Here is a 26,736-nt window from a genome sequence, read left to right as displayed (position 1 = left end):
GGAGCCAGAATCTCATGATGCATTATGTGGGGTCTACCCTGAAGATCTGATAGGTCATGCAAGAGCTTAGGAGGTTTGAGATTGAAGACGCTCACTCTCATTGCTCACATGCTCCTGTGTGAGGTCTGGGTTCTTTTCAGGTGCATATCTTATTCTCAAGTGCACTTCTGTGCCACTGACTTTGCAGATGAAAAGACAACATTAATCCCATGGGTGAGACAAGCCCTCCTGTCCTACGGGGAGACTCAGTCACCCAGGTCTCTGCATCAGTGCTCAGGGCAGGAAGGACCTTTGCTTATCTGAGAACCAGTGCATTTTGGCTAGTGAAGCCCCAAGATGAGGGGAAAGAGCTGAAATGTGCCCAAGCATGAAGGCAATAAACTGTGAGGTTGGCAGGTGATAGGGAAACTGAGCAGGGACAGTCCTGGGCAGGAGATCCTGGAGGCCCCAGGGAGGTCAATACAGGAGTAACCTGAGTGAGCCAACGGGGGTGAGACTCAGTTAGGGAGGGAGCAGACCTGCCTGATAGCCTCTTCCTGCTCCTATGGCTGTTCTTGGAAAGACATGGGAGGTGGGTGACCCAGAGCCCACCCACCCCCAGCAGGGGGTATTAATACAGGTATTACAAGGTATTAATATACAAGGTATTAATACAGAATAGAGAGGGACCCTCCCGCTTGGGAGCATTGGAGTGTCAGCAGGGCAAGATTCTCAGAGCACTCAGAACTGTGGGACACCCCGGGAGAGACAGCATTCTTTGGGGTCCCTCCCCACTCTGGTCTCTGTACCTCAGGGTTCTCAGGGCCAGGCCTTGCATTGTTCCATGAGAGGGGATGCCTCAGCAAGCAGGCAGCACATCCACAGCCTAAGCAATAGGGTACACCAGACTCTTTCACTCAGGAACATTCAATTCCCCTGACAGATAGGTGTACCACATGGCGAGTCCCCTCCTGGGATGTCTCAGAGTCACTGGGTCCTTCCAGGTTCATTTGCCAAAAGTTCACCCACCCATCCACCCAGGGGCCTGGCTGTGCCCTGGGAGAGCCTGGAGGAATCTGGACCTGGCAAAAGAGCACCAGCAGGGATGCAAATGCCACTGAGTGGCTGGAAAGATAGCACAGCAGTAGGGGGTTTGCCTTGCATGCGGCCAACACTGGACATGGACCCTGGTTCTATTCCCAGCATCCCATCTGGTCCCCTGAGCCTGCCAGGAGCAATTTCTGTGTTTAGAGCCAAGGGTAACCCCTGAGTGCCACTGAGTGTGACCCAAACTCCCCCCTAAAATGCAGCTGAGATGCTGGAAGAGGCCAAATGAACCCCAAGAGACATGTATCAGGTCAGGAGAAGAAGGCTTAGGGAGACAGCCTGGATCTGTGGGTGTAGGTGAAGGTACTTGGGGCCGAGAGGGTGGGCCCTATGCCTAGCGACTTCCAGAGTGAGCCAGAGAAGCTTCAGCATAGATGTGACTGGCGCAGACTGCCTTATGACCAGGGTCATTTATTTCTGCCTCTGCATCACAGGACCTGGAGAGAAGAGTTCCTGCATCATTGCCAAGGACCAATGTATGCTTCTGTCCAGCATACATCAAGCCAAGGGGTGCAAGGGTGGTTGTGGTGGGGAAAGAGAGAAGCTTCTTTCTGGGTTTGGGACATGGGTGGGACGAAAGCCATTTCTGATTTCTAGCCGGATCCTCCGTACGACTCGCGCTTGCTCCAGGCTTTGATCTCCAAGGAGAGTTTGTACAGCTCCATGGCCAGCTTCACTTCCTCGGGGCTGGGGAGGCACTGCATGAGCTTCTTACCTGCAACCACTGGCTCACAGCCTATATGAACCGCCTGGAAGAGATGGGGTGGGGTGCAGAGTGAGGCCCCCATTTCCAGGGTGAGTCACTGACTGCAGGGAGAGCTAATAACCTGGGCTCTTAGGGGAACCCACCGAGGCCCACAGTCAGAAGAGCTATGAGTGATGACAAAGACCCATCAGAACCAGGTACATAGGCCCAGGTAGGGTCAGGCAACAGTGAAGCACAGACCAGAACCAGAGCACAACATCAGCTGCAGAAAACCAAAGTTTTGTTATGTGCAGGGACCTGTCCATAGGCCCTTCTTGCTGCCCAAGAGAAAGCCAGCCAGTGCTACAGAGGTCTGCACCAACACTGACCTCTCACATGGCTGAAATGGCTTAGGCAAGTCCCAGCAAAGCAGGTCACAGTGTAACCGTTTATGCTGTGGCACAAGTAGTGAGTGAGACACCCAGTGCACACCTGCCACTCCCACTTCTCCATGGAGAAGCACCCATGTTTGGAGGAGCACCCAGTGCACACTTATCACCCACTTCTCCACAGTGGATCACAATGAGCTCTAACCACTCCCACTTTTTCATGGTAGAGCACCCATGTATGGAGGATCATTCATATATGGTGGAGCACCCATCTCTCACTTCATGGTGGAGCTCCATGAGCTCTGACCACTCTCATTTATCCATGGGGCAGCACCCAGTGCACACTTACCCACTCACACTTGGGCACCTGTGGGTACCATGTCCTGTTCTCTGAACAGCTGATGGTTTGGGGGCCGACCATGTCATAGCCAGGTTCACAGTGTACGGTGACTGTCTCCTGCTCCACATACTGGCCCTTCTCCACAAACAGCAGACCATGTGCTATCTGTGGTTTCGAACACAGAGCTACAAGGGAAACACAACATAGGTCCCCCAGGAGGGTTTCAGAATAAGGTTTGAGGAGCATGAAGATCACAGAGGGAGAGACACCATAACCCCAAAGCTCAGCCCCACACAAGGTAGTCGGGTGAACATTCCTGAACAGACTCAAATCATGCCCATGTTGTTGGGAAGAAAATGGCTGCAAGAGGGTCCTGGACTGTCTGTGGTCCTACATGGCCTGGCTATGACCCAGATGAGCTATTCTATACTGGAACCTGAGCCCACAACTATAATATCTCAGAACAGACCTTTCAGGGCCCTACAGGGTCTTTTTATGGGAATGTTCCACCATACCACATCCAGCAGTGCTCGGTTGTTACTCCTTGCTCTGTACTCAGAAATAATTCTTGGTGGGCTTGGGGGACCATATGGGATGCCAGGGAGTCAACTCGGGTCAATGGCATGCAAAGTAAATGCCCTACCAACTGTGCTGCCACTCTGGCCTCTCCAACTAGGTCATTTTTATTCTCATTATCTTAATAATTTTCTGTGTGAAATAGAGACAGTGGTGGTAAATTAGCTTTGTAACTATTGTTAGGGTACAATCAAGAAGCAGCAGCCTTCCTGGCAATTCCCAGCCCACTGGGCTGGCAGCTCCATGCAAGGGCCCAAGGACAAACACTGCAGGGTGGCCTGCATCACCCTAGCTATGTGCAAGAGTATAAGTGCTCTATCTGAGCACATTTTGGGACCCTGGGAGAACCTGTCACCAAACCTGGCATTGAAACACCCTTCTCCAGGGGTTGATTTCACCAGGAGTGACCAAACCTCCAGGGCTCCCGAGCACTACTGAGATATCCTCCCCATAAAGTGGCACAGGGCAAGGATGGGCTCATGTTCCCCATGATAGAGCACATGCAGGCATGTGTGAGGCTCTGGACTTGATCCCTGGTACTATGTTCTCTGCCTCCAGCACTGCTAAAGTAGCTCTGGTGGCTCCCAACACAATGAGCTGAGACTGGCTGAGAATGAGCCTATTTGAAGAAAAGCAACATACACCACCATCGAGCTCCCAGGCATTTGTTTTGATAAGGCATGGCATGTGTGGGCCCTGAGGGAATGACACTTCTTTCAAGCCCTTGGGAACTACCCAAAGCTCCAGCACTGGCAGGTGCTGACTGAGATTAGCAAAACCCTCCCAGACACTCTCGATTCTGTCAGTCAATGCAGATGCAGATCTACATCCCAGCTCCATGGGCAGCTCAGGGTTTCTAATCTCCTGATTATCCCAGGAAAAATCACACAATGCTTTCCAATGCCCTCCATAGAAACACAGAAACTTCAAGTAGATTTGAAATCATCAATAAAGGTATTATAGCGATAACACAGAAATAGTTCTGGAAGATAATCTAGGAGAATATTTTTGTGGTCTTGCTTGTTGTAGGCAAGTTTTGTTTTGTTTTGCTTTTTGGACAAAACCTGGTGGCACTCAGGAGTTCCTCCTGCCTCTGCTCTCAGAAATCACCGGGCAAGCTCAGGGGACCCTATGAGATGCAGGGGATCAGCAAATAGCTTTTAAGCAAGAAGCAAAGTCTGAAACCTCAAGGGAAAATGGGAGAATTGTCCAGAGCAGTATGTGGAATTTATGGTTATCAAGATGTAGACAAGCACATGCACATGCTAGGTGTAATGACAGCATAGTCCCATGAACAACTTTGCTCCATCCACTGTCTGTCCAGTGCCACTGTTCCCAGCTAAATCCCCATGGAAATGCTGACTTGGTGACTGTGTCACCAAGAGAAGACAGGGAGGTCAATGAGCATGTTTCAGAGAAGAGCTCAGAGCCTAAAATCACAGCTACCTCAGGGCAAGGTCAATGTCAAGCCAGACATTCACTCGAGACATCCTGGAGCCCTGCTGTGGTCAAAGGCACAACACTTGCTGAGCTGCTTCACTCTGATTAACCATTGCTGGCCAGCATACCTCCTGAGTCTCATGGCACTACAGTTTACTTATTTGTATTTTGATAGATTTTGTGGTGTTCAGAAGTGGGAATCCACCTTACAGTGTTCAGGGCTGTGTGATGCTGGAGCCAGGAATGGATTCCTGAGACTAAAGGAGCAAGACATGTGACCTTTCATCTGAGTCCCTTCCACAACTCCTGGACTGTATTTAAATAACTGTACAGAGCCAAGGCCAAAACATGGCTCCTAGAAATCTCTAGAAACAGTCTACTGGTAACTGTGATCACTTACAGCTGACTGATTCAGTGGATATTCATGCTGTAAGTAAATCACAATTTAAATAGATATTATATGTCCAAAGAAGGCCAAAGAGAGAGGGGGAAGGAAGGAGCCAAAAGAAAGGGAGAAAATGAATTTCCAAGAACCCCAAACATCCTCCTGGGGGGGGTGTCCTGTGAAGCTCTGTTACCTCTACACTGGGGGGCTGTGGCCGACCAGTGGGAGTTCCTGCAGGAGATTTTGGGCTCCCCAACCAGAAGATACCCTTCGTCACATTCATACTTCACCACGGTGGTAAAAGAGAAGAAGGAGCTCACGTCTCGGTGGGAGCCATGGGCGATGGTAGGAAACAACCTGCAGTCTTGAGCAGTTAGAGGACAACAGGGTTAGAGGCAGAGATTCGAATGCTCTACTCTGTCCACAGTGCTCAGGAACCTGTTCCCTCAGTTGCATCACTGCAATGACTCACTGAGTTCGTGTGCACTGATCAAACATGCTGAGAGCTTCCCAACTGTGAGAGCTGTACTCAGCTAATCTCAGGCCCAGTTCTCTAAGCATCCCAAATTCTATTTCCATGCCATGATGGCTGTTTTGAGGAAATAGTCATCATCATTTATGTCATGATTGTAATTCATTCCTTTGGAGAAAAGAGGCTAGCTCTCACAAATGTGTCCCTTCACTTAAAAATTTTTACTTAGGGGCCTGGAGAGATAGCACAGTGGCGTTTGCCTTGCAAGCAGCCGATCCAGGACCAAAGGTGGTTGGTTCGAATCCCGGTGTCCCATATGGTCCCCCGTACCTGCCAGGAGCTATTTCTGAGCAGACAGCCAGGAGTAACCCCTGAGCAATGCCAGGTGTGACCCAAAAACAAAAAACAAAAAAAACAAAAAAAAATTTTACTTAGGTGGCATAAATTAATTAACTTTCATAGCAACAGAACTGAGTTCTCTGTTACATTCTCGTAAACATTTCTATTGAGTTTGTAGAAACTACTGTGCATTTCAATAGTTATAACTACATTTATACCTAGGCTTACAGTTCCTAAAATACCTCAGATTGTTGCTTTGGAAAATTTACTCCATATTGGCAAGCACAATTTTGGCTTTTGTGATGGGAAATTTTCTATGTCTTCTATCAAAAAGACCATAGAAGGTAGAGTTAACCTACTTAGAAAGCCAATGTACTTTAACATATGAAGCATTAGTAAACAAAAGAAACTCATGTGAAAATTAACATATATGCACAATCTTACTACCCACTTTGTTCTTGACATAAAATAGCCTTTCTCTAGAACAACTTTCATTTTCTTTTTTTTTCCTCTTCTTTATCTTTTTTTTTTTTTTTGGTTTTTGGTTTTTGGTTTTTGGGCCACACCCAGCAGTATTCAGAAATTGCTCCTGGCAGGCTCGGGGGAACCATATAGAATGCTGGGAATCGAACCTAGGTTCACCCCTGGTGGGCCACATGCAAGGCGAACACCCTACTGCTGTGCTATCTCTCCAGAGACCCCCCCAAATCTCATTTTCAAAGCTTTTCAAAAATAATAACATAGTCCATAGAACTTTCTCAAAAAGTTATTTTTCACTACTCTGTGACTCGCCCCTTAATTTCTCAACATTATTTTTCTCCCAGGTCTACAGAAGCCAACCAGTTTCATGCCCTAGCAACTCACCACACTGCACAGAAGGGGACAGCCATAGCACCATGGCCCCCAAAAAGCACGATGCCAGAAAAGGACTCTGCATGGGGGCCATGGTGCTTCTGGGCTCCTGTGGGCCCAGCCTGCCGGACCCCTGAAAGATGCAGACTCCTTTCTGAGGGGAGGCTCCTGAGCAGAGGAGTCAAGGCCAGCTGTGTCACCCAAGAGAAGAGGTGTGGCCAGAAGCTGGAGTGCTGAGTGGACTGTGGGCCAGAGGCCCTGGCCCCCCTGAGGAGAAGTGTGGGCCTGAGGCAAGCACCCTGGATGGCTAGTGGCCTTTGTGACAGTTAGAGCTGGTCTGAGGCTGGTCCCTGAGATGGAGCGTGGCAGCATCAACTCTCAACATGTGACAAGGAAGGGGCCTGTCAAGGGGACAGTCTGTGTGAGAGGCAGTGACTTCCCACAGAAGAATGAGGGCTCAGTTCTAGAATGTCTCCTTCCTCCCCAATTAAGAACCAGTCTCTGTAGTGATTGATTCTCACTGGCTTTCCCTGTCCTGAGCCCTGGTCTGTGTGTAAAAACACCTCCTGATTCACTTTGCGAAGCTGCTCAGTGCGAAGGGGCCTTCTCTTTAGACAGCAGAAAAAGTGCATGTTCTGACTGTGCCGTGGTTGGGTGATAACTTGGGAAGAAAGGAGGTCACTGAGGTCAGGTTCTTCTCCTCAGGACCTGAAGCCAGGAACTGTGCTCATCACGTGCTGAACCCACCAACATCCCGTCAGCAGTTTGGGTCCCACAGGCTGAGAGGAAGTGGAACAAGAAGCAGCTTTCTGTTCAGAAACTAACCAAAATGTTGCCTACCCTGGGAAGTGGTTCCCAATATCCCACAGGGCCACCAGCCCTGACACAAAACTGTCCAGTTCCCACAGTGCAGAAAGGTCCTGGAAGCAGGTGATTCGGGACAGGGAGCCACTGGCCAGGCCTACCCCTGCAGGACATACCAGTCACAGCCTGTCAGGAGTCTATAGGGAGCCTCAGTACTGGCACCCTTGTTCTGCCTCCCTTGCGCTCCTACCCACCCAGCTCAGCCTCTCCCAGGGCTGCAGGTGATGGGGGAGGTCATAATTCCTGAACCTTTCCATGGTAGCAGTGCCTCAGAGCTCTGTGCCCCATGAGTTCAGGAAAGCACTGCCTTGGGGTTCTGTGCTCAGGATACAGAGTCTGAAGACTGAGGTCTGAGTGAGTCTCAGGAGCAGGGACTGGAGGCTGTAGGGCATAGGGAACAGAGGGGGCATGGGGAAAAGAGGCTGCAGAGATGGCAGCATGGCTTTCCTTCACTGCTAATGAGGGAACAAGGGCAGGTCCCACAGACCACCCTGAGGCTCAGCCAAGTGGGGCTTCTTCCATCAGCAGAGAACAGCAGCACCTGTTCTCTGCAGGGTGTGTCTGAGCAGCTTCATGCTGGGGCTGAGAAAGGTCTTGGCTCTAAAAGAAGACCCACCTTCAATGTCCACGTAAGCATCAAGACTATGCCTGGGAAGCAAAGTCGTGACTGTGTGGGTTTACATAGACCCTTTGGAGGGAACCTTCAATGGAGAATTTTGTTATTTAACTCATATTCCTTAACTGTGATTTCTTTAGCACAACCTTCAGAATTTAAGGTGTGGGAACATGATGGGAGGTTCTTTCTTGATTTGGGGTTTATAGATACCTAAACTCAAAGTGCAATGAGTGGGCTCAGCGTGGAAGGAGTTGGTGAGCTGGAGGACCAGACAGGAGCCAAACTGGGAGTTGGTGAGCTGGAGGACCAGTGGACAAACTGAGAGGCTCATGTTGGATGGTATTGACAAAGTTTTTATTCTGGTACATGCAGGGGGTGTTGGGGAGTGGTGGGATGCTGGGAGTCAAGGCTCCATGAGATCCGTGTGGGCTTAGAGTTCTGATGGCTGCAGTTGAGCTCTCTTGGCCTGCTCTATCTGTAGCTCCAAGAGCTGAATCTCCAGGGAGAGTTTGTACATCTCCTGAGCCAGCTTCGCCTCCTCAGGGCTGGGGAGACATTGCATGATCTTCCAGCCTTTGGCCACTGACTCACAGCCTGCGGGGAACTCCTGAAGGGCAGAGGCAGCTTCTGTGAGGAGCAGAGCTCAGGGGCAGGAGCCTAGGGCCAGGGCCAGGGGCACCAGGGCTCAGGATGAGCAGGCCACACAGTCCCAGAATTGCCTTCCCCCGGGAGTACAGGGTTCCCAGAGAGTTGAACCACTGAGAATGTTCCCAAGTCACCAGCAAGGTGGGTAAAGTTCTGATTGGCACTGTGACGAGACAGGCCCCACTGTGGCTAGTTAGACTGTGGTCTGTGGGCATGGACACTTCCCAATGGTGGCACTTACCCACTCACACCTGGGCACCTCAGGAGACCAGGTTCTGTCCTCTGAGCAGGTGATAGTATGATTCCCAACCAACTGGTATCCAGTGTTACATTGGACAGTTATTTTGTCTTGCTCCTGGTACTGAGACTCACTCCTGGACAATTTCCCATGTTTAACCTCTGGTCTCTGACACAAGGCTAAAGTGCAGGCAGCATTTAGGGAATAGATTAGTTTTAAAACATATAATTTAATTATATTTAATTATAAAAGTTAAAATATAAAATTATTATATTAAATTATATGATTTAATTATAATCAGATTATAATGTGATTTATTATATGTAATTATGATTTACTTATTTTAGGTGCTATTGATCTTTTGTTTGTTTTGGGGCCACACCTGGCTGTGCTCAGGGCTTACTCCTAATTGTGTACTCAGGGATCACTTCTGGTGAAGCTCTTGGGACCTTCTGGGGTGCTGGGGATCAAACCCAGATCAGCCACATGTGAGGCAAGTGCTTCCCCTGCCGTACTACTCCCCACTATTCACTTCTTTTTGTTATGAGGAAAATGATCGTTATTGTCATAGTTTTTGAGCATTAGTATGCATCAGAGATAGGACTTGTACATATTGCTTTGTGTCTTCTGAGCCTCCCTGCTGTGCTCAGGTGGTCTAGGGACCACCGATGATTTCGGTTCAATTCAGGGCTTATGGGTGCATTGCTGTCAGCTTCCTAGCAGTTCTCAGAGGCCAAAATCACACCCTGGGATGCTTTGGGGATCATATGGTAGTGGGATGAAACTCCATGGGTGCAGTGTACATCCTGACACTTGTACTACCTCCCAGGCCTTCATTGATACATATACATATGTGTATATGTATGGGAATATATATACATATATATAATTTTTGGTTTGGTTTTGGGGTCATAATTGGCAGTACTTGGGAGCTACTCCCAACTCGGTGGTTGGGGGATGAGGAAGCCATCCCAACAATATTCAGGTGGCTAAGGGGTGCCAGAAATCAAACTCAGAACATGCAGTCCATTGACTTTGCTCAGAAGTGACCCCTATAGAGCCCCATTTACCTGGAGGAAATGACATCCTGAGAGATGAAGGTCATGATGTTTTCTAACATGGCAGTGCACAATGATCTATGACCCTGGATTTGGGACCACCCCTTCTTTCTTGGTTCCTGGAGAGCCCTAAAGGCAACCTTTTCCCAATCTTCTCTCTCTCTCTCTCTCTCTCTCTCTCTCTCTCTCTCTCTCTCTCTCTCTCTCTCTCTCTCTCTCTCTCACTCTCTCTCTCTCATGCCACAGGCCTCATTGCTCTACACCTGGGGAGCTGAGCATTTGTAGGAAGTATGAGAAAACTGACTCTATGGGCTGGGGCAGTGGTCCAGGCAGTAGAGCATTTGCCTTACACGTTCTAACCTGTTGCCACACCCCCAATCCTCCTACCTAATTTTACCTGCTAATAGACCTCCCATTTTTGGGAGGGATCTTTGGGAAGATTAGATAAGGCTTTGACCAGAAGGGCAAAGGGAATTTGCCTGGATGGAGGTCAGAGGAGAGATGGCTGAAAGAAGCTAGACGCAGGGCAAGCTGACAAGACCATGTTTAAGATTATAGGCCACACATGTTGGCCAGGGCAAATAAAGCTAATATCTCCCAAAGCCTGCCTGTGAGTGGATTTTCTCTTCACCACCCCAATAGCTGAAGGGGGTTTCAGGGCCACCTGTCATGGGCTGGAGGAGAAAGGCCTCCCTCTGCATCCACCACCGTCCATGCCCATCCTAAGGGCTCTAATGCTACACTAACCTAGGATGGACCACGGTTCAATCTCCCCCGGTGCCCCATATGGTCCCCCAAGCCAGGGGTAATTTCTAAGCACATAGTCAGGAGTAACCCCTGAACGTCACCGGGTGTGGCCCAAAAACAAAAAAGAAAACTGACTCTAGCTGTGTCTTATTCCTGTGAAAAGGAAAAAGGGTTCTTCGTGTCCCTGTAGACCCCATTTTCTGTCTGCAGCCACTCTCAGAATGCATGACTGTTTATCTAAAGCAATGCACACTGCGTGAAACATCTGTGGCACAGCACCTGCAGCAGCACCTGGATGTTCCCATTTCTGCTAGCCACATTGGGAGACTGTGGGTTACCTTTACACTGAGGTGCTGGTTCTGACCACCTGCCCTTGTCGCAGGAGAGCTTGTTCGTTCCGACCAGAGTGTACCCATGGTGGCAGGTGTATTTCACCTCTTCCCATAAGAACGTTAGCACCTTCTCATATGACCCATGAGCAATGTCAGGTGGGTAGATGCAGCCTGGACAGTGAGACAAGAATAAAAAGTGGAAGCATGATTGGCAAGGCCCACCCTTGAGTATGTGAGTCTGTGGCTGCAGAACACTCTCCTCTCCTCCAGCTTCTTCTGCCTACCCCACAACCTGGGCTTCCCCCAAGTAAAGCAGAATAGACATTGGGGTTGACACCTGTAAGATGACACCCAGTTATTAACCCAAAACAAAGGCAGTCCCCCATCTTTCTCTTTCCCCTAAACCTCTTCCTTTGATATGTAAAAGTCCACCTGGATCTTACTCCACCCTGCCCCACCTGTTTTAATTTTGTACTGGGTTTAATAAAGAAAGAACAGTTCTGGCTTTTGGCTCAGACAGAGATACCATGAGGTGAAGTGCAGACTGACTCCATGGCTCTCTCCTGACTGGCGTGGTTTTTTTTTTTTTTTTTTTGCCACTACCCTGCTTCTTCAGACTTCTCTACCTAGGAGTGGAAATACGCATGTAGAGATTTTATTTTACAGATACCCCAGGTTGGACTATGGCCTTTGGGGTGATGGTGCTTAATCCCAGGAAGTCTGGGAAGATCTGAGGTGGCCAGTCCCAGGTGGACCTCAGAGCCATTACACACACAGTGGTCAAACAGGAGTGGGCAGGTCATTTGTCCCTACTTACTGCCCTAGCACTAAATCAGAGTGCAGCAGCTAGATACTAACTCCACACTAACTGGACATCAACTCCCCCATTCTAGTCACAATCCTCTATTTCATGGTTTCTCTGCTGTATAAGCCATGGGACAACACATCACAGAGGGATGGCAACACAGCATGAGATTCTCGACCACACCCACAACTTCCCTGTCCTACTAGGGGTGGCAGGTCCACACCTGAACATACCTGAGGGAATACTGGCCCACATACAGTAGTAGCTCTATGGAGGTGACAAAACTTGTGATTTCTGGTTATGGCCTACCTCATCTCTTTCAGCAGACTCCAGTTAAGGGGTCTGGGTGTGCTCTCATAGCTACCAGAAATGGGTCCTCAGAAAGAGGTTTGGCTACTATTGTCATACACCTGTAAAATCACTTTACTTTTTCCTCTTACCTTTTTTGAGTTAATTAGCACAAGTATCCTCAAGATGTCAACCCTGATCCTCAGGTGATTTATGTTAATCTCTGGCTAATAAAAGTGGCAAGGAAGAAAAGAGGGAAAAAAAGATGGCAAGGAAAGCAGCAGAGATAAGATGCTTGGCTGGTTCAATAAGATCCAAAAAGCTTCTTAAGAATGCCTGGACAGGGGCCGGGAAGGTGGCGCTGGAGATAAGGTGTCTGCCTTGTAAGCGCTACCAAGGAACGGACCGCGGTTCGATCCCCCGGCGTCCCATATGGTCCCCCCAAGCCAGGGGCGATTTCTGAGCACATAGCCAGGAGTAACCCCTGAGCGTCAAACGGGTGTGGCCCAAAAACCAAAAACCAAAAAAAAAAAAAAGAATGCCTGGACAAAAATGCATTTCTCCCATGGCTCTGTCTGGTTTCTTGTGTGAAACTGCAAGCTAAGACCCCATAGAATTATCTCCATAGCCAACCCTGCTCTGTCCTCAGCTCCTAGAAGTGGGGCACATGTCCTTGCCTCCGCCATCAAACCCTCATAGTTCAGGCCTGGGAACTTTTTAGGAAAGGGAGTATGATGACCCTTAGCTTCGTGAATTCAGGGCTCCTGCTCTCAGGACCCCAGCCTTTGTCCCATGTAAGACACCTTCATTGGGACACTCAAACTTTCCTGTGACTGGCCCACAAAACAGGCCACTGCCACTGCCGTCTCTCTTTCTCCAACTTGTCAACAACAGCATCAAGGCTAAGATATAACATCCCTAAGACACCAAAGGCCACTTGGTAGGATTCTTGGAACTGCTTGTCCTGCAGGGACAGTGCTCACTCTGACAGGCACCAACACTGGCACAGGCATTGCTCACTGGCCCTGCCTACAGGACTGTCAGCCCTAGTCCCACAAGGGTGACATCCAACACAGGATCTATGCCACCATGACTGTTCATGTGTCTCTGAGATATGGCAGGAAGTTCTCAGAACCTGCTCCCACATGGGAATGTGCTGTGAAGAACAGGGTTCAAGTGCCAGCTATCAAGACACCACCATGTTTCCTGATGAGGTTCTATAGAGGAGTGTTCACTGTAACTTGAAGATTTGCCTTCATGTATAGATGGGCTCAGTGAAATTAAGGTGAATCTTAGGACCAGAGTGAGTACAAGGGACCCATTTACCAACAGCATACAGGGCCTTCTTTGTCAGTGGTGCATTTGCCCCAGAGACTGTGACAGCTATACAATAAGAAATCCTGATGGGAGCAGTCTATAATAAGAGAAAATTCTATGGGAGAAAACAATCTATGGGAAGAGAAAATTCTATGGGAGAAAATAGTGTATGTGAGAGAACATTGTAGGAGAAAGTCTAGAAGAGAGGAAAGACTAGGGGAGAGGACAGTCCAAATAGTCCATGGAGAGAAAAAGGCACAGTGTGAGGAGATGTGACTTCTGAGGAGCAGGGACAGGTGGATGGGGCGGGTCCCACTCTAAAAGTGGAAGCCTGTCTATGGGCTAGAAGAATGGAAGAAGAAAGAGCAGATGGCACAGAATGACAACAATCTTTAGAAAAGTCGTCTCATCTTTAAAAGAAAGCCTCACTTCAAGTCAGTTCGTCTCTGAGAGGAAATCTCACTTTGACAACATAGAGGCAAGAACAGGAGAGAGGCTATGAAATGGAATAAGCACAGCAAGAAGAGATACTGAGCTGGGGCCAATTGTAGGGTTAGGGGTAAACCTGGTAGTGCCTCCTCCTCGCTGGACCCCAATTCCCCTCAGGGCAACAGCCTTAGTCCAAGCACACCCAGTATCGTGCACCCCAGGCTTACTGTTCTCACAACTGGGCTCAGGATACCACGAGCCATCACTTTGGCAGCTGGATTCAAATCGGTCCTTTTCACGGCACATGTAGGTGATGGAATCCCCATAGAAGTAGGTGCATGTCTGGGCAGAGCTGCGTCTCCTGTCGAACACAATCCGGCCATTCTTCAGCACTGGTTTTGGGCAGCACACCTCTAAAGAACAAGCAGGGATAGTGACAGTCCCACTTTGAGGAGCCCTGACTGTACAGTGGAGGCCTCTGACACTATTGTCCCATCCTTATGGTGTTCCTTTGTCACCCCCCTAACTACATTTTCCTAGAAGGCCTCCAAAATGAAGTGTTACATTAAGCCTGCATAAAATATAAAATTTTAGAACTTCCAAGCAGTGACCACTGGTCCCTCATCCACAGCATCCTTGCTAAGCTCTATGAAAATATCCATCTTGTCTCAAGAGGAAGGGTGTCAAGTGCTCTGACTCCAGAACAATCCTTAGTGAGGGTGTAATACAGAAATATTGGGCAATAGTTAAATCCCTGTTCATATTTCAGCAGATTTTATAACTTTCATAAGTATCATTTGCTTCTGCTTTTCACATGGTTAAAAATACCCTTGGGTCCAAGAAGAAATCTTCAAGGGCTGAGCTCAGGCTTTGCATAAAGGAGGCTCAGGTTCAGTCCCTGCCAACACATGGCTCCAAACACCAGAGGGAGAGACCCCAAGAACAAAGCCAGGAGTCTCTCAAGCACTGCCAGGTGTGGCAGAAAAACCTATATAAATACAGACATATAAAGAATGTCCATATTAAATAATTAAATCACTAGGACCATATGGTTCAAATTAATATAATTCAAAATACTTCTGCAAATAAGAAAATTATATCAGTCACTTTTTGATAAAGATCAACATAGAAGACTTGTTTATATTTATTAGTTATATCTTGTATATAGACTATGTATGCATAGTAATTACTTTGGTGCATAAAATAATGACAATAACTTTGTTATATTTTAATTACTTTTATTTTAAAAATTTTATTTTATTTCACCAATGAGGTTAATAGTTGCAACTACATTTCAATTTCAGCATGAAATGAAGAATCTTCCAATAAATTGAGCTCAAATACAGTTTTTTTGTTTTTTCTGATGTGCACACATTTTTTTTAAATTACATCTGTAGAATCAATTTTCTTGTATCTATATGAGTCTCAGAATCATCACTTACCACAAGGTCTATTCTGACATAGGAGGAAGGAAAACTCAAGGAAAATCCTATGCACCTGCCTCTCTACATGCCCTCTCTTTCCCGTGCCCTTTTCCAAAAACAGAGGGTGTCTGGTGGAAGAGCTCCCAGACTCTGCATGCTGAAGTCTGGGTTCAGTCTCCTGAACAGAACCAGGAGTAATCCCTGGGCTATGGACCAGAAACAGAAGTCAAAAAAGATTCAAAAGAGCAGGCTGCCTTCATAGTGTCTCCCTTTTCTTCTCCGGAAGCAGGTCACAGCCACAATCCCTAGACTGAGGATGCACACCAACTTTCTTGCAGCTGTTGTGGTTTGTGAACACACCCCCAAAGAGTCCTACTACCAAGCACCCCAAAGTCTGTATAGAAGGACAAGCCACTCTACCACAATAATGCTGATTCCCAGATGCATGGCCTTTGCCCTGTGAGTGACATGTGACTGCAGGAGAAAATGAACCAGCTAGGCAGCCTTGTGAATCCCAGGAAAATATTGTCCTTCCTTCTTTTTCCTTTTCCTTCATCCCTTCCCTCCTTATCTCCTTCCTTTCCTCCTTCCTTCCTTTCCTCCTCCCTTTCTTCCTTCTTCCTTTCCTACTTCCCTCCCCCCTTCCACTTCCTTCCTTGATCTGCTCACCTCAGCAGCCGAGTCAACCCTCCCTACAGCACAGATTCCCCTCCCCCACCAGAGACTCACCCTCACAGGGTAGAGGTGAGGACCAGGTGAGATCTTCCTGGCAGGTTACTGTGGTAGGCCCACTGGCCCGATAGCCAGGATGACAGTTAAACATCATTTTGGTCCCAATGGAGAATAACTTGAACTGGCTCAGATAGTAGTAGTTGTAGGTCCAGTTGGCATGCAGGAGTGTTGGGAGGCCAACACAGCTATCTGCAAATGAGTAATCCCAAAGAATTATGTGGTCAGGGGCCATCCAACCACCTGAGGCCATGTGCCTCAGTCAGTTCTGCCTGTGGTTTGTGGGGCATCACTTCAGATGAGTTCTAATACCACAGGTGCTGGTATCTCCCATGTCCCATGCCGCCCATTTCCCATTGGCCCTCAGAAGGCCAAGTGTTGGCTTCCATCATGAGTCTGACTCATGGAAACTTAAGAGCTTTCACTAGTATCCACCATGCAAGAGCTAGCCCAGGGCCATTCTCTCACATGGTCACCTGGACCTGGGCCTGGGCCTCACCCTTTCCAGAGCTATGTGCACTCAAGTACATCACACCAAATATGTGGGTGTCATTACTCTGTGTTGTCTTCAAACATGTGAAGTGTTGTGTGGAGTTGCGCTCTGTTTTAAATGAATTTATTAGATACAAGTCTCAGAGCATAAAATTCATTCACTCAAAGAGAGAAAGAATCCAGTAGCTTTTAGTATTTTTTTAAGTAGACAGATTTGTTTGCCCATTGAATATTTGCATCAACTCTGCTGTGAAGTCACTCCTAACTGCTCTCTCTCTTTCTCTCTCTCTTTCTCTCTCTCTCCTCTCTCCTCTCTCTTCTCTCTCTCCCCCCCTCAGATGCATCTCTGTCATCTCAATATAGTCACACCACCTGTATCCTGCATATCTGGTTCCTCTACCATAGATGGGTCCCCAAGTTCCCCACATACAGAGTGCAGTCGTGGTTCACAAGTTGCTCTTATCCATGTTCATAGGCTTTGGGTCAAAAGGCCATTGTAAATTCACTGGCATCCCTTCTAGCAGTTGTGGGAAGACTTCAGAGCTCCTCAGAGTAACTCAAGGTGGCAAGGAGAGAAACACCTGGTCAAGAATCCTTCTGTGGCCCTCCCACTGGGTGGGAGGACACAGGAAGTGACCTCTGCTATGCTGGTGGTTACTGAGGTGAGGTCTTTTTTTTTTTTTTCTGGTTTTTTGGGCCACACCCGTTTGATGCTCAGAGGTTACTCCTGGCTAAGCACTCAGAAATTGCCCCTGGCTTGGGGGGACCATTTGGGACGACAGAGAATTGAACCGCGGTCCTTCCTTGGCTAGCGCTTGCAAGGCAGACACCTTAACTCTAGCGCCACCTCACCAGCCCCTGAGGTGAAGTCTTGAGACGCTGCTGCAGGAATGCTCACTGTCTGCTACTCTGTTGCACATTACTTCTCATCCTGTTCTCATTCCATAGGCAACCCCACTGCCTAGTGGGACCATTTTCCCAGTTGCTGGGCCTGCAGGGCCTACTGTCTCTCAGGCTTCCCTATCCACTCCCATATGCTGTACATTGGTGGAATATGTGTTTCTCAATAACTCTTCTATTGGACAAAGACCCTGAGTTCCTTGCTAATTGGGGCAGTTTAACTAAGTCACCCATGATACGCTCTCCAAGTATCACCATACATTTCCTAGGAGCCATGAAGTACTCTGCATTTAGTGATGATAAAATTAACACCCCAGGAATCCCTACTCTACCCATCCACATCTCTAGAGCCATGACTTTGAAACAGTTGGGAACAGTCCTAGGAGAAAAGCACCCAAAGTCATTGGGAAGAGTCACCCAGTGATCACTCATTATGTCCTAGACTAGTATCCAAGTATTGCTTCAAACACTTTTTACAAAGATCTTTTTGACTTATCATTTTTGGTGTCAGCATTAGAAGGTCATCTAAATATCTGAGCAATTTACTATATATTGTTCAAAACAACCATCATGGGAGATGGCTTTGTTAAAACAGAACAAATTTCTGTCAACTTCAAGAAACCCCTAAACCAGAGCCAGAGCACAGCGGTGTTTGCCTTGCAAGCAGCCGACCCAGGACCTAAGGTGGTTGGTTTGAATCCCTGCATCCCATATGGTCCTCCGTGCTGCCAGGAGCTATTTCTGAGCAGATAGCCAGGAGTAACCCCTGAGCAGTGCCAGGTGTGGCCCAAAAAAACAAAAAACAAAGAAAAAAAGTAAAGAAAAGAAAGGAAACCCCTGAACCACACACCACTGAACCACACTTCTGCGCTCACATCCACTGAGGGTGCTGAGCAGTTCCTGGGCATTAATTTCTCCAGACAAGCATTTTCAATGCAACTTGAGTGAGCCTGGTTGGTGACTGAGGGTGAGCAGACCCTGAGTACAGCCACGTGGTCCTTACTCACTAATCTCACAGACAGGTGGGGGAGGGCTCCAGTTGCCTTCAACTTCACAACGGATCACCCCGTCGCCTACACGCTTGAAGCCTTCCTCACAGCCAATCTCCAGGGAGTCTTTGTAACGGAATGAGCTGCGGAAGCCAGCTATCAGCTTCCCATGTTCCACCTCTGGGTAAGGGCAGCTGATTTCTGGAGAAAGAAAAAAAGAGGGTTGAGAAAGCAAACGTGATGATGGCGGGTCCCCCCTGGCTGGCCTAGAGACAAGCTTGCACAGGCCAGATAGGGGTGGCAAAGCTCACAACCATGACGCCACAACTTGCTGGAGCCTCTGTCACATGAGGGCCCCAAGATGGTCCTGCTGGAACCTGAGTGGACAGCCATGCCCATATTATTGCGGCACCAAGTCCTCATACCTTTTCACTCATGACCCGCTCTCTCTGTGGGACATGGGAGGAAGTGGCTGAAGGGGACACAGATCTCAGAGAGTCAAAGAGCCAAAAGCTTGGGTCCTCAGAACCCCACAGTTATTCGTCAGCATTTGCCTGTCTAGTTCACCCTCAGCTTCCACCCAAGGAGTCCCTGGATGCCCCCCTAGACTGAGGAAGCTTCTATCAGTCCACCTGGGGCCCGGCTTTCGCTCCCACTCAGAATCTCCCCTAAACACAGGAGTGTCCTGCCTCTGCCCATTTCCCAGGCAACCACCACCCACAGTCCCACACTGCATGGACGCAAAGATATGCTGCGGAGAATGGGTTGCTGGGCCAGTGGCAGTGGGGAACCAAGCACAAGAGCTGCAGGCCTGGGTCCTCCCTGTTGTGCTCTGCTGTGCCTCTAGAGCTGAGCGAGCTATGAGTGCTCTGTGACAAAGCTGTGGCCAAACCTGCTTCATGAGCAGCATAATGCAAGGATCTGGCAGTGGGCAGGTATGATGCTCCAATGGGAATTAGAAGGGGAACCACCTGGGCCAAAACTCTCGACAGGCAGTGCATAGTCTGTATTCTCTCCTCCCTGTGAAGAACTAGGAAAACTAAGCTGACACCTGGATGTTTGTGCTGGCAACTAACCTGTGCCAAAGAGCTCTGGACAGGCAGCCATGTCCTCTATATGATAGACCTAACTTCATCACAAAGCCTGAGAAACTGATCTAGAGTCAGCGGGTGTCAGATATGGACAAATGACCAACAATTGATCCTTCTTCTAAGTCATTGCGTCCTCCCATGAGCATGTCTTGCTTTCTCTGGATCAGAACCAGCAGTGTGACTTACTCCTACAAGCAGGAGGACTTGGGGTCCAGATACTTTGGGTTTGATTATCCACTGAGCAGGAGATAGAAGCTGTTCCTATGAGTGAGAACGGAGAGTTACAGCTGTAGGTGACGGAAGAGCCATAGGTATAGAAGTCCTTGTTCCTGCCGCTGTGCTTCCCATTGCTGATGTCTGGAGGGGGTCCACACTTGGCAACTATAACAAACAGGGTGAGAAAGGGAGTCAGTAGGCAGGCATGCCGAGCCCAGGCACCTAGAAGCCTGTGCACAGGTTTGTACTCACCAATGCACTCCGGCAGCTGATTACTCCACTCAACACCTCTGCCTCCCACATCACAGTAGCTGGTGTCTGAACCAACCAAGATGTACCTGAGAAAAGTAGACCAGAGACCTGTGTGCAGTTCTTTCATTTGGAATCCAAAGGGCCCACTGCTAAGGTAACTCCTTGTAAATGTGCTAATTTTGGTGCTACCAATGACAGCTGCACATCCTTTGTGTTCTTTGGAACAGGAGCCAACATATGTGTGTCCCAGAAGGATCTCACGGTCATCTTTTGGGAAGTGCCACACAAAAAGGTATGAACTCCAAGTTTGAAGGGCGATGGATATTTTGTTTTGTGCTAGAATGGTACTTCCAGGTCTGGCTTCCACTGCAGGGCGGTGGCAAGCAGGGAAGCTCTCCTTCCTGTGCACCCTTTTTCTCCTCTACTCTGCCACCTAGGTCAGAGCACCTAATCCTCATGGACCCACATTTACACCCACTGCCTGAGCCCTTTGGGTGGGGCAGCGGCGTCTCCTCAAGGTGGAGGCCTAGGGAGGCAGCAAGAGGCACTGAGGTCCTGTCTTGTGGGTAGATTTCCAATCCCACTCACCGCACAGGCTCCTCTGCCCTGCTGGCTCATTACCAGGCACAGACCACGAGCCATACACAGGGTTTCACCAACTTCCACAAGGAATCCAGGCAGAGACTCTTGTCATACCTACATCTATTCTGTCCAAGGAAACCCTGACCAATGTGTCAGACATCAATAGATAAGACAAGGAAGTTAGAAACTTTAGAACTTGGAAAGGAGGAAAATAAATATGTTACCAATTGGTGGGACAGCAACCCAGGTAACTCAGGAGACTGATATATCTAACAGCAAAAATATTTTCTCCTTGGGGCCAATGTGAAAGCACAGCAAGTAGGGCTTTGACTTGCTGGGTTTGATCCCCAGCATTCCATATGGTCCCCCTGATCAATAATAGGATGGCAGAATGATAGTTCAACAGGAGGAGCATTGTCTTATGTGCAACTGACACAGACTCAATCCCCCAAAATAAAATCCCCAAATGAAAACCCCCAAAATGGTCCCCCAATTCCAGCCAGGAGTGATTCTTGAGCATAGAGCAAGAAGCCCAGAGCACCATGGATGTAGCATAATAAGTAATAAAAAGTAAAATCAGAAACAGATTTGGAATTTGGAATAAAAAATAAATTTGAAATAAAAAACCCTCAACAAGTAATGGGGGGAAGGGGCAAAAGGAAGTAACTCACAAATATATCTCTAAAATGCAGAACAAAACTTAGTCCTCTACTAAGTTCCTTACTGTCTGTGGAGTTTCTTTCTCTCCTGCTTTTCAATACACTTTTCTATTGCTAAAAACAAAAAGACCAAGACATAACAAATTCAACTTCATTTTGATAGAATATATATACATTGAACCTCCAAAGAAACCTCACATTTATCCATTAAATATGAAATATTTTCAAAAATATGCTGCTTTCTAAAGTTTTAGAACAAGTTGAAAGTTAATGGAGGGACAGAAATATACATACTCTTTAAAAATGTGTAATTTCTAGAAAGAGCAAATTATCAACAGTCAAATTTTCAAACCTATATTCAGTTATATAATATATATTATATATATTTAGTTATATATTTAGTTATATAATTTCTCAGTCTGGGAACTTACCCAACAAATTAAACAACATATGTACAAAATGATATAGCACAGAATGATCAGGCACTGTTCGCATAGCAAAATAATTGAAAACAGCTATATGTCCACCAAAGAGATGGTTACTATTTCATGACACATGAATCCAATATAGCTGTAAAAGTGAGTCAATGAAAAACCAGTTTATATACAAACAAGGAAATTATGCTTGTATTACTGACAAGTAAAAAATAAGTGAGAGTTAAAATTACACTTATTAGTTAGAGATACAAAATAAAAACATAAACTTGTATAAAGGAAACATTAATACAGAACATAAAATTAAATAAAAATCCTCCATTTAGGGATAAATGGGACACATAAATATGGAGTGAAGATAAAATTCTCAACATATATGGGTTGGAGCAATGGTACAGAGCATTTGCCTTGCACAAGGCCAGCCAAAGTTTGATTCTCAGCATCCCATATAGTGACCCAAGCCTGCCAAGAGTGATTTCTGAGTGCAGAGTCAAAAATAACCCCTGAATGCTACCAGGTATGGCCTCAAAACAAAACAAAATAACAAAAAAAATTTTCTTGGGGCTGGAATGGTGGCACAGGGGTAGGACATTTGTCTTGCACATGGCTGACCTAGGACAGACTGTGGTTCAATCCCCCAGCATCCCAAGCCAGGGGGACCCCCAACCCTCCAAGCTAGGAGTGATTTCTGAGCACATAGCCAAGAGTAACCCCTAAGCATCACTGGGTATGGCCCAAAAACAAAAAACAAAAAAAAGAAAGAAAGAAATTCTTAATATATACCTTTCATATCACTGTTACTGGTACATGAACTTTTAATTTAACTTATATCATTAGCTTATGGCCATTATCAATATAGTAATTACATATAACAAGCATATCATTTATTTTATTATATAGAATATATAATATTAAAAATATTATTATTTGGGGCCGGGCGGTGGCGCTAGAGGTAAGGTGCCTGCCTTGCCTGCGCTAGCCTAGGATGGACCGCGGTTCCATCCCCCGGCGTCCCATATGGTCCCCTAAGCCAGGAGCGACTTCTGAGCACATAGCCAGGAGTAACCCCTGAGCGTCAAATGGGTGTGGCCCAAAAACCAAAAAATATATATATATATTATTATTCAAAATATTAATTATTTAAACTATGTTATTGACTATAGCTCATTTTAAAGGTATTGTTTATACAGTCCCTCACCCTTCTGAACAGCTGAATGATATCTGAGATCCAAAAGACAGGTCTGTCTGAATTACCACATGCCCATTTCGTATTTCTCCTGGGTGACTGCATCGTTTCTCTCAAAAGAAGAAAAATGGTGATTAGATCCCAATACTTAAGAGATACCTTTGGCATATAGACTTATGAATTAACTTTGACCTCTGTTTCCAAAAAGACCCAAAGTTCAAATTCAAGCATTATTCTGATCCCAACTCACTACATTTTTATTATAAAGCAAAATAAACACAACCAACATTTCATTTTATTTTTTTTTCTTTTTTCTGGTTTTAAGAAAAGAAAAAACTCCTGTTACATCCTTGTGGAAGTGGAGTCCACAGGCTGGGTCCCACACACTGGCCCAGTGAAGACAAGTCATTCAAACAGACCTATACTTCCCCAGGTAAGGCCAGAACGCACAGAACACGGGCCCCATACCTACTGGACCATCCTGTTAGACTGTACTGAATCTCAGTGTCTTCTCCCACACAACAAGCACATGGGGAAATGTTCCTTTAAAAGCTGCATTAAGACTTCTGAGACACATGTGTTTTGTTTTGTTTTTTTTTAATTCCACACATACTCTTGTTTTTTGGGGGGGTTTATTGTTTGTTTTTTTTGGTTTTTGGGTCACATCCGGCAGTACTCAGGGGTTACTCCTGGCTGTCTGCTCAGAAATAGCTCCTGGCAGGCACGGGGGACCATTTGGGACACCGGGATTCGAACCAACCACCTTTGGTCCTGGATCAGCTGCTTGCAAGGCAATTGCCGCTGTGCTATCTCTCCGGACCCACATACTCTTGTTTTAATACATTCAAACTGAATGTGTGCAATTGGACCTACAAAACTGTCAGTAGTGATCACTAAACATAAAGCCAGGAGTAGCCCCTGAGTAAGACAGAGTGTGGCCCAAACTGCCCCCAAAGAGTCAACAGGAAAAAGTCAACAAGCACTTCAAAATAACTCTTTCCTGAATTCTGCTGTCAAGAACAGACTGATCTGACAGCACTATTAGATAGCGCCTGTTTTTTTCCTGTTTGATGTGTTTACTGACGTTGCATATATTTTAAAGTAACTGCCACTCATAGTTAATTTCCATGGAATCTTATTGTCTCTAATGCTTGTAGTTCCCGAGAGAAAACATGACCAAGAAAGAGAGAGAAGGGCACTCACTGACACAGGAAACCGAATACTTCCAGGTGCCTGAGTCCTGACAGACCAGGAACTGATTGGAGCCGCTCCGACTGTAACCAGGGCGGCACGTGTACTTCAGAAAGGTTCCACTTTCAAACTCTGTCAGGTTCGTCTTAGTCAGTAGAGATGCAAATGGCAAGGAGGGCGGGAAACCACACTTGCCTGGTAGCAAATGACAAGAGTCATACATTAGGGCACACAGCTTCTGCTTCAGCCTCAGGGCTTTGCAGCAGCACCATCCTTTCCTCCTCTGGTCTAGATGCCCTCCCTGTGTTCCACGGTTCAATGAGCTCACTTCACCTTTGTTCGTGGATCTGTGACAATGACAATGGACGGAGATCTGCCCTTCCCTCTCTATTGATTTGAAATGCCTTCTGAAAGTCTGCCAGGCAGACCTGGTCTGGCTCAGAGAATGTGCTCAGACCCAGAAGTCCTGCAACCACCTCACAAGAAAAACTTCATAACACTCTGGGGAAAAAAAACAGTGATACTCTGGAAACTGGTTTCCCCAGGGGAGGAAGATGGTGGCTGAGTGGTGAAGAAGGCATTGTTAAGTCAACATTTTCACTGCTTTCAGAATACTGAGTGATAGGAAAGAGGAAGCATGGAGTCTTTGAGATCAAAATCTTTTTTGCAGGGCCACAGAGATAGCACAGCAGTAGGGTGTTTGCCTTGCATGCAGCCAATCCAGGACTGATGGTAGTTCGATTTTTTTTTTATTTTTTATTTTTTATGTTTTTTTTTTTGCTTAGTTCTGTGTTTTGAAGCCTGGAAAATCTCTATAGAAGCAACTGTGCATCACAATACCTCACAGTCTTCCTGCTTGTTTCTGCAGATGAGCACAAAGGTGAGTGGCATCTGGTTTACCCTGAAAAACCCAGTTTCTTCCTCCACCTGGCATGGGCACTTGACCTTGACAACCCACACACCCCAGCCCTTTGGTAATTATCAACTGCTCCTTGCATCAAAACATTCATTTTTATTTTATTAATTCGCCTGGGAACATAAAGCTTCTAATAGTGTTTTTCTTGCTGGAATGAAAACTGTTCTGAATCGAATCCCAGGAGCTCAGGACAGACCACTGTCTGTTCTCATGAACCCAACCTTAACAGAAGAAATGCTTAGCAGACTAAGAGACAAAAACAGGTTATTGCAACTCATAGTTGGGTGCCAGATTGTTTTGTTTTTTGTTTTGCTTTATGTGTGTGTGTGTCTGTGTGTGTGTATCTGTGTGTGTGTGTGTGTGTGTGGTTATTGGGTCACACCCGGCAGTGCTCAAGGGATGCTCAGGGGATGCTCCTAGCTCAATGCTCAGAAATTGCTCCTGGCAGGCACGGAGGACCATATGGATGCCGGGATTCAAACTGATGACCTTCTCCATGAAAGGCAAACGCCTTACCTTATCTCTCCGGCCCCTGCCAGATTGTCTTGAAATTTCAAATGCAAAAGTACCTAAAAAACTGTCTTTTTATCCAAAAAGCAAATTTTTCTTAAATTTCAACTAATGCCCCTAAATTTCAAATCTTCAGTAAGTCACATCCCTGTTCATATAAACTCTTTGTTATTGGAATTAGATTTCTACACCAGCTTTATCATCCCTGATAGTCTTAGAAGTAACCAGAACATCTTCTTAGCTGCTGTTCACTAACCAATCCCCCCAGACTCACTCACCCAGAGCAGTGGTGAACAGGGAGGCAACCAGGGCCAGTTGAAGCAGAGCTGGGCCAGGTTGTTGCTTCAGCCCTGGGAAGGAGCAGATGACCTGTTGGAAGGGGCCCACTCTGGGGGCTCTGGGAGGAAGCACAGCCCGGCGCCTCCAGGACATTTTTCTGTGAAAGAACTCATAAAATGAAGAGTGTGTCACTGAATCCATTCTCATCCAAGCACGTTGGCACTATGGCTGGAATAGACACCAGCCAAGGGGAGGAGAGCTCTTGTTACCCTCCCCCTAATTCTATATTACCTTATCTGGATGGTCAGACCCACCACAACTGGGATGGGTCTGCAGTTGGTAATTAAGATATTGCCTGGGGGAGTGGGGAGAGAGCAGATGCAGCTAGAATGGATGGAGGACAGCTCAAAGAGGCTGCATGAAAATCTTAGCTTAGAAGTCATGTGGAGAAACGCACAAGGAGGTTAGGGCAATGGAATAAACTGGCTGACTCCTGAAACTTCATCTGACTGCTGTGGATCATTTCTCTGTCCTTACCCCTAAAATCTACAGACCTGCTGGTGAAAGGAGTTACAGGTGCTGGACTTAGCCGAGAAAATCCTCACCCCACCACCTTAGGACTTTATATTTTATATTTAAACAACAAGCTCTCAGGCATGGCCCCATCTTGTGCCGGGATCCCAGAGGTAGTGGACAGAAGCAGGATCCAGACTGCTTCCATCGGCAGGAAGAAAATGTGTCTACTACAGGAGATAGTCTTCAGGAAACAGAGTTTAAAGAAAATCTACATGGGGGAATCAATGCACCATATTTAAGGGTATAGAGATTCTAATTTGGGAGAACAAAGAACCATCAAAGAACCACAACAAAGTTGTAAAACATAAATGATAGTACACAGGGGAGGGCATTTGCCTTGCATGCAACTGACCCTGAGCATTGGCATCTTCCGAGCACTGCTGGGTATGGCCAAAAAAAAATGTTAT

General features: G+C 46.9%; 1 protein-coding gene across 1 annotated transcript; it reads right to left on the bottom strand.

Annotated features, from left to right (window-relative positions):
- Positions 1-1,571: 1,571 nt before the first annotated feature.
- Positions 1,572-24,271, bottom strand: LOC126004298 (C4b-binding protein alpha chain-like). Its single transcript, XM_049770755.1, has 10 exons — positions 24,061-24,271; positions 22,870-22,969; positions 19,997-20,082; positions 19,715-19,909; positions 18,456-18,638; positions 16,057-16,248; positions 14,131-14,316; positions 5,095-5,265; positions 2,510-2,685; positions 1,572-1,835 (listed from the first exon to the last, which is right to left on the bottom strand). The coding sequence occupies exons 1-10, from the start codon at positions 24,269-24,271 to the stop codon at positions 1,680-1,682; spliced, it is 1,656 nt and encodes a 551-aa protein (XP_049626712.1). The 3' UTR covers positions 1,572-1,679.
- Between the last annotated feature and the right edge of the window lie 2,465 nt (positions 24,272-26,736).

This window comes from Suncus etruscus, chromosome 3, assembly GCF_024139225.1.
Source record: "Suncus etruscus isolate mSunEtr1 chromosome 3, mSunEtr1.pri.cur, whole genome shotgun sequence".
Classification (NCBI taxonomy): Eukaryota; Metazoa; Chordata; class Mammalia; order Eulipotyphla; family Soricidae; genus Suncus; species Suncus etruscus.
Note: the sequence above shows the minus strand (reverse complement) of the source record. Positions and strands in the feature narration are given on the sequence as shown.